At 35.0% G+C, this 8,605-nt stretch overlaps 1 protein-coding gene across 1 annotated transcript; it reads left to right on the top strand.

Moving 5' to 3' along the window:
• Positions 1-577: 577 nt before the first annotated feature.
• Positions 578-2,152, top strand: LOC125649792 (tubulin-specific chaperone C-like). The gene has a single exon (XM_048877567.2). The coding sequence runs from the start codon at positions 999-1,001 to the stop codon at positions 1,989-1,991; it is 993 nt and encodes a 330-aa protein (XP_048733524.2). The 5' UTR covers positions 578-998; the 3' UTR covers positions 1,992-2,152.
• Positions 2,153-8,605: the final 6,453 nt, after the last annotated feature.

Raw genomic sequence — 8,605 nt, 5'->3', positions numbered from 1 at the left:
ATTCTGCATTTAGTCACTATCACGTTACCTTTTTTTAAGGCATAGTAATTTCCGGTTTATCGTCGTTTTACGTCTAGATGGTTAATGCAAATACACAAGAGTAGATCTAAAGCTTATCAAAATAGATGTCGATTCAATGCATCGAATAAATAATTGTTATAGATGAGCCACAGGTGCTTGGGGACAGGACTTCCGGTAACCTACCCACCCCTGTATATGCAAGCACACTGATTTTGACTACGGCTAACTCCATATACCTGATCAGGATATAGGGCTCACGGCGGGTGTGACCGGTCGACTGTGGATGCTTACTCCTCCTAGGCACCTGATCCCACCTCTGGTATGTCCAGGGGTCCGTGTTTGCCCAACTCTATATTTTGTATTGCTTATAGGAGTCATGAGATTGATCACTTCGTTATCTTCGCCTTTCATTTAATGCAATGGAATATTATCTAAAGTGTGTGCAATATCCTTACTGGCCTTAGTTTGCCAGAATGAACTATAGTGAAGGATTGATGTTGGAAAAACATGAAGATTTATAAATAGTTTGCTTACTCTTCCAAAGGCGCCCATGATATTTCCAGGTACATGTATTCGTGTTTACCCTACTCCCAATTCCATATTCTTTGTGATATTTTTTAGATTGATAACAGTTCCTTTTCTACAATTTTTCACCTTGCATAACTTTGATAGGCCTGGTTACCAACTAGGTCTAGTTGCTTCCGAATTTGATGCTTGCATCAATCCACTTGAGCCCGATCCGGGACCGTCTGGAGTACTAGATTTATCGCATGCCGAGATAAATCGCTTACATCAATATTAAAATACCTTTCGAAAACCTTGTGCAATCAGCATACATGTGTGTAGTGGTATAATACATGATAAAGTAGCTACTCTGTATTTTGTTTTATCACATATCAGCAGATTAAAGCTTTCATAACAAAATGTATTAATGTGTATATTGATATAAGCGATAGTGGCGTGACTAAACGAAAATCATGGACACGATCGGAGAGAGGAAAACTGAGATCACCGAAAAGCTACAAAGAAGAGAAGAAGAGCGTCTTGCAGGACTGCAGAGGAAAAAAGAAGAAAGGGGAAATGATTGGGGAAATGATTTAACAACGCTTGAAGGCGCCAAGTATTTTATAGAAAATTTTAACAAAGAAAAGTCCGACATACTGGGCACACTGGAAAAAATTGACACACTCTGTAAAAGTGAGACTATAATTGAACTTGACAGAGCTACGGAAAGACTGTTAAGTCTGCAAAAGTTCCACGCAGATTCCACCATGTTTTTACCTTCATATGATGTCAGACAAAGCCAGGAAGTTCTCAGCAATTTGCAGTCCCGTATTCAAGAGAAAAGAGAGAAGCTCTATCCCAAAAAGAAGTTTGCATTTTCTTCGAAAAAGAAATCCACCAAACAAGAAGAAAACAAGAAAGAATCCAATAAGATGATGCCAATTGCACATGAATATGGTGTACAACTGTCTGACTGTACAATTCAAAAGAAATGTCATGAATGTATAGAAATGACGGATACTGCACTGATTAAGAAAGATGTAGGTTTATTTGACAGCAGTTTTTGCACTTTCAGATTATTTGGTGCCCCTTCAACTGTTCACATAAAGAATTTAACAGATTGTGTCATTATTTCTGGTCCTGTGTCAAGCTCTATCTTTATTAGCGATTGTAAAAACTGCACATTTGTGATAGCTTGTCAGCAACTGAGAACACATTCAACAACAAAGTCGAAGTTTTATCTGCATGTCACGAGTCGAGCAATTATAGAGGACTGTTCACAACTAGAATTTGCACCATACACCCTCAGCTACATGAAGTTGGAGGAACACTTCGTTGCTGCAGGACTAGACAAACTGAAAAACCATTGGAATGATGTTGATGATTTTAACTGGCTTGCCAGTGATGTACACTCTCCAAATTGGAGTATCATTAGTGAAGAAGAAAGAGAAAAATTTTGTTATTAAGATATTTGTGTCCATAATTATTTAAGATGTATTGACATTCATCATGTCCTTAAAATTACCAAATTATAATTGAGTTGCTTGAGCTTGCTGCATTGATAGGAGCTTTTTGATAATGAATTTTTTTTAGCCACCTGTATCTCCAATAAACCTGAACAAAATAATTTTCTCTATTTTTTATCCATATCTCCAAAAGAATCTAAATTTTCATTTTCTTGACAGAGTGTACATTAAAATGTCTGAAGGATCTTGTTGGTAGTGTTGAAAAATCATTTTATTAAAAAAATCATAATCGATAATCGGAAGAACTGTATCAATCATTGATCAATATAATCGATATTGCATGCAGTAGTTAATAAATATTCATTATTTTGGGGGTTATTTCTATATAGTTTTGTGGATATGTGCAGCATACACACTAGCTGGTGTCACTGAATTCCCAATTTTCAATGTGGAGTCCACTCTGACTCTCCCCCGAACATGTCTCGATATAAAAGCAGGATGAACAGTCAGATGAATCTCGGATTAGATTTAGTGTACAGGCGGCAATCAATTATGAAACATATAATCGAGATCGAAGAGCCAAAAAGGATCGATTGTCGGGGACAATCATTTCATCACTACTTGTTGGTGTCAAAACTTGGTATGATGGTTGATTGATGGGGTGTGTAAATTGATTGATTGTATCTTTTTTAACATCCCTCTCAAGAATTTTTCACTCATATGGAGATGTCACCTGGATACCGGTGAAGGGCTTCAAATTTAGGCCTATGGTTGGAGCTTACAGCCATTGAGCAGCGAAGGTTCTTTAGTGCAACACAGGACATCTGTTTTAAAGGTCATCTCCAAGGGCCAGTACGTGACATTTACATCTGATGCCGAGCATTTATTATTGATGATGGAACTGTCGCTACCTGTTTTGACAACTTCGGTCTGTCGCTGCCGGGATTCGAACTCCAACCTTCCATATGAGAGGTGAACGCTCTACCTCTAGACCACCGTGGCAGATATGTGTGTGCAAAAAATGACATCCACACACATTGCTTGGTTACACATTCACAGTGTGTGTGGATGGGCGAGTGTAAAAAATGGCATCCACACATATTTATGAATATGTGTAACCAAGCAATTAAGTACTCCTGACGCATGAAACAATAGTTGAACATATTTAATCAGCATGTGATCTTTATTATACTTATAATTGTGTGAATTTTTCTATATTTCTGGATTTTATAAAACAGTGGTGAATTAGAACATTATAATAACTATATGTTAAATGCCTTAGGTTTAGTTTGACGCAGTGCCGGAATAGAAAATCGAAGCAAGTGCCCCAACCAATAGACTATACTGTGACTGTATACTAAATAGGGCCAAACAAGAGTGAAAGTATGACTGCTTCGCTCGATTAATGAAAGAAGATCCAAATGCATTTAGCTTTATGATTCACGTAATGCAGCAACACCTTTGGCCTGAGCCCTCATCACTAAATAGATCACAGAGCTGTGCCCAAGCACCAAAAAAACCTTGAATTTCACAACTTTGGTAGAAGTTACTAGGCAGATGTTCACATTAATATTGCTTGCTTGATGTCATTAAACACTGCCCTATAGCACCAGAATCCATAAAATAAGGGCAATGTTTTTCGCAATTTTTGTAGATATCTCCTTGCTAACTATAACATCTCAATTTATGCGACATTGAAGTTATTCTTAAATGTTTCATCTAAGCAAACTCATTTTGGAGTTTCTAGGAATTTGATTCTGTATTGTTTTATGTCTATTTGAAATCTCTTCAGAGACAATTAAATATGATAAAACTGCATGGACCAGATTTTGGAGTCTCTGTGGTATTCTGCAATGAGTCTACTCTGTTTTCGAACAGCAGAGAGAGATTAATTTACATGCCAAAGGGTTAAGTATTCTCCCCAAAATTTCACTTGGTTGCTCACCCAGAATTTTTTTTTTTTTGTGGTCAATTCCAGCATCTGAGGCATATTTGATGTTATGCATTATTACAAGTATAATTTTTTAAAAGTAACATTATACTGGAACACATAGTTATGCCTTCAAAATTTTAATTAGGTCATAAGGTCACTCATCCAGAATATATAGGTCGATCACTTGCAACTGAAACTTTAGTGCTCATATAGGGCTTAAACACAAACGCACTTTATCTAAAGATACCATCATGAAACTCTTCAATGTATACATATAAGGAGTTCTAATCATATGCAAAAAAATATCACTTTGCTATACACATCTTATAATGTTGGAAGAGTTCCAGTGACAAGAAAGTTGGATAATCATGGATAACAACAATATACCCAAACTTTCCTTAGAAATTAAAGTAGATTTAAAAGCAAATGGGATAGGACAACAGACTTGTAACATACACCTCTCTGTATCATGCTGCAATGCAATTTGATTGGTAATTGGACTTCACTGTAATAATGTTAATGTGTGCTACAATTTGATTGCTACCGCAATATTGCTCCGCATTATTCAAAATTAATATTTTCTTTAGAATTATTACTCCAGAGCATATCACGAATTTTAATTAAGTTATAAGAAATGAAAGCAATATAAAATAAGTTGGTACAGTTTACACTCTTTATAAACCACTTTGTAATGCATAAACTGCCCCAACTTACTTATATCATATACTGTAAGTGGTTTTAATTTCGCGGAGCTAAAAGTTAGCGGTTTTTCATATTGGTCTAATTGTGATGGTTTTATTTTTGCAGAATTCAAATTTTATTTGATTACTGGTAACTGTTCAAAATGTATTGTGTCACACTTGCAAAATGATCACGGTTGTTTTAATTTTGAAGAAAAATCCCCGACCGCAAACATAACGAAATTAAAACCACCGCAATCATTTCCCCATTTACAGTATAATGAGTAGAAATTTAACTTTTATTTCTTAAATGGATGCAGGTTGAAAATAATTTGTCTTTGGTCTATACAAGGTTGGTATAAAGCAGAGCAGGACACCTACTTCCATCTCTCACTGGGCTTAGAATCTAAACCAGAGAAGTTTTCTACAAATTAGGAAGGGCAGTGGCCAGTCAAGTTTACAAGAGGCTCATAAGCCACATCATTCACCCTAGTCACATTTGCCCTGCTGTTGTGATTTGAAAAAGATTTTTTTTTCAATCTTTATTGCCATAAACTTTTTGAACTTACATTTGTACATTGTGCCTACAAAGGGTCACAACATAACCAAACTTGAATTCATGTAATATGGGGATGCCTCAACACCTGGTGGTAGCGTAGGGCAATAAAAGGGGATCAATTTTTTAGATAGATATAGGAAATTAATTTAAACAAATTAACAGAGCAATACTAAACAATATGACTAACACAACCTTTTGTCCACTGAAGAAGTTCAAGGTTCTAGATCATGGTATGAAATGAAAGGCCTTGCCACAAGAAATCTTATATCTAAATTATGAAAGCTATACCTGAAATAATTCATGATATACTAAAAACATTAGGCTTTTTAAAAGTAGGTCAAACTCCATGGTCAAAGTCACAAAGTCAGACATCATGGAATCAAATAAATGGTCTTGCCATAAAGAATCTACACACAAAATATAAAAGTTCAGGAGATACTTTTAATAGGTTAGGGATTCTTAAATGTAGGTCAATAGGTTAAACACGTTAAACTCCAAGGTCAACATCACAAGGTCAACAAAGTAGTGCAAACAGTACATCATACGCTTGTCATCCAGAGATGACAAAATTTCAGTGCAATATCTGTATCCATAATAAAAAAGTCCAGGAAACTATAATATTTTACCTACTTTTAGCCCAAAAGTAGGTCACAGTGCTCCAATTAAGCTGAAATGCAAACTGAATGATATTTTTCTGAGAGGAAGGTTTTGATTACATTTCTGGGCAATACCTGTATCCATAATGAGAAAAAATCTGGAAAAATGTTTGACCTACTTTTAGTCCTAAAGTAGGTCACAGTCACCAATCCAGCTGAAATGCAAACTGAACTTGTATTCCTCCAAGAGAAAACTCGAGATTAAATTTCAGGGCAATATCTGTATCCAGTAATGAAAAAAAAGTCTGGAAAACTTTGACCTTCTTATAGTCCTGAAGTAGGTCATGGTGCACTAATCCAGCTGAAATACAAACTCATTTTTAAGCTTCTTGAGGGAAAATTGTGACCAAATTTCAATACTGTTCATGCATCCAATACAGAAAAAATTCTGGAAAACTTAATTGACCTTGGACAGACACACGGACGGACAGACGCAAGGCTAGCACCATAGCATAATACATACTGTCTGATGATGAGCGTATAAAAATCATGTATGAAATGTGAGGCCTTACCATATTTAAAGGAATCTTTATGCAAATTATGAAAACCCTACCTACTAGTTCAGGAGATATTTAAAATTGGGTTAAGTTTTCTTAAAAGTAGTTCAAACTCAAGGTCAAGAACTTTGGTAAAAAAAAAAAAAATAAGGTCTTGTCACAAGGAATGTTCATATGAAGTATGAGAGCCCATTTAAAAGTTATGAGCAAGGTCAAAGTTTCAGACAGACAGGAAAAAACAATATGCCCCTGACTACAGTCAAAGGGGCACTAAATAACTTTAATCCACACAACTTGGGAACATTTGCATCTGTTAGTGTGGCCCTGCTACTCCTGAAAAGAATTAAATTAATTTTCTGAATATTTCCATATCAAACTTTGATCTCATATTGTGGCCCTACCCTACCTTCAGGGCCCCTGAATTGAAAAAAAATTGAATTTGAACTACCTGAAGATGCTTGCATCTTAATATTACTATTATCGATAATAGTCCTACTGTTGTTGAGATGGTTTCTAAAGTTGTTTCCCTATACATTCCCATGTAAAACTTTGATCCTCTATCTTGGCCCCATTCTACTTCAAAGGGCCTCAACTTTAATCTGCACTACCTAGGGATACTTGCATATCAACATGACTAATCATGGTCCTATTGTTCTTGAGAAGATTCTAAAATATTTTTCTATATATTGGCTGGTAAAACTTTAATCCCCTATTGTGGCCCCACCCTACGATTTAAACAAACTTGAATCTACTCTGTCTGAGACCTTTCATGTAAATTTCAAATTTTCTGACCAAGTGGTTCTTCAGAAAAGATTTCCTATATATCCGCAAGTAAATCTTTGATCCCCTATTGTGGCCCCACCCAACCCCCAGGGCCATGGTTTGAAAAGCTTTTAATTTACTCTATGTCAGGAAGCTTTCATGTAAATTTTCACTTTTCTGGCCTCAAGACCATAAACTGAGAATAGACTTTAAAATTCTAAATTTCAAATCCAGCTGACTTTTGACATAATTTTCATAAACAAATATTTTCACTATGTGTTTGCATTTGAATTTATCTCAAAATATAAGTACATGTAATCAAAATTTTGACTTAAGTCTATTCTCAGTTTATGGTCTTGGGGCTTGGCCCAGTGGTTCTTGAGAAGATTTTGCCTATATACATGTATTCTAATGTATAACTTTGATTCCCTATTGTGACTACAATTTCAACAAAACTGAATCTGCAGTATATCAGGAAGCTTTCATGTAAATTTCAACTTTTATGGCTCTGGTGACAATGGACAAATTTTGATCAGAGTATCGTAAATGGTACATAATACGCCCGCCACAAGCTTATGTAGTGTGTTTTTCTTAAGCCATGAGTTGTGTTTACTTAATGTAGTGTCAGCCATCATCAAGCTGCAAAATGCTTTCTTTTGCATCATATGAATAAAAGGTACTACATAGGAATAAAAGGTGTTAGCTTTTAAAAACTGTGACAGGAAATAAATAGACAAACCAAGAGTTCTGTGTGTAGAATATTTTTCCATAATTCAACAACCAGTAATTTTTCAAAAATAAAAAAAAAATTAGAAAATTGTTAAGAATATTAATCAAATTCCTTGCAATATGCACATCTTTAAGTTGTTTAAAAAGGTCTTAGCTTGAAAACTGTGAGAGTCAAACCATTACACTCACTTTGTAATATTTTCTTAAAACTGACTAGGTTCAACAACCTGTAATTTTCTAAAGAACAGAAGAAAATCAAAATCCTTACACATGCACATCTTTAATAGCCATAAAAACAGCCAGTAAAATAAGAAGGTCAAATTTAAGTTAGCTGGATAAATAATGTACCCTCCATATAACATTGGATTTAATGGGGCAAAACTCCTGCAAGAGAATTGGTCAAAATGCATTAAAATTGTAACATGATCTAGAGTGACCCACAAGAAAGCTATACAGTATACACGGCAAGTTTAATTCAGCTTGATATGTGAGAGAGAAATGAAAACAGAAACCCCTAAATAGACAGATTTACAGATATCACTGTACCATAATTTGTCCCATCTAAAGACAGGCGTATAAAAGTTATAAATGTGACGGATGATTATAAAAAATTATAAACATATTTTCATTGGTGGATTGATTTAAAGAAACTGTTGTCTAATAATTGAATATTTAATTATGAGTACAGTACAATGTGTATTTCAATTGAGGATTGATGAAAATATACAATATTCATTTTGACTAATGTCATGGAATAATAACTTCATCTCTTGTGTTTTGTAAATCTGGAAACCATGT

Source organism: Ostrea edulis, chromosome 5 (genome assembly GCF_947568905.1).
Source record: "Ostrea edulis chromosome 5, xbOstEdul1.1, whole genome shotgun sequence".
NCBI lineage: Eukaryota > Metazoa > Mollusca > Bivalvia > Ostreida > Ostreidae > Ostrea > Ostrea edulis.
The sequence above is the reverse complement of the archived record's forward strand: the minus strand, read 5'-3'. Positions and strand labels throughout refer to the sequence as shown.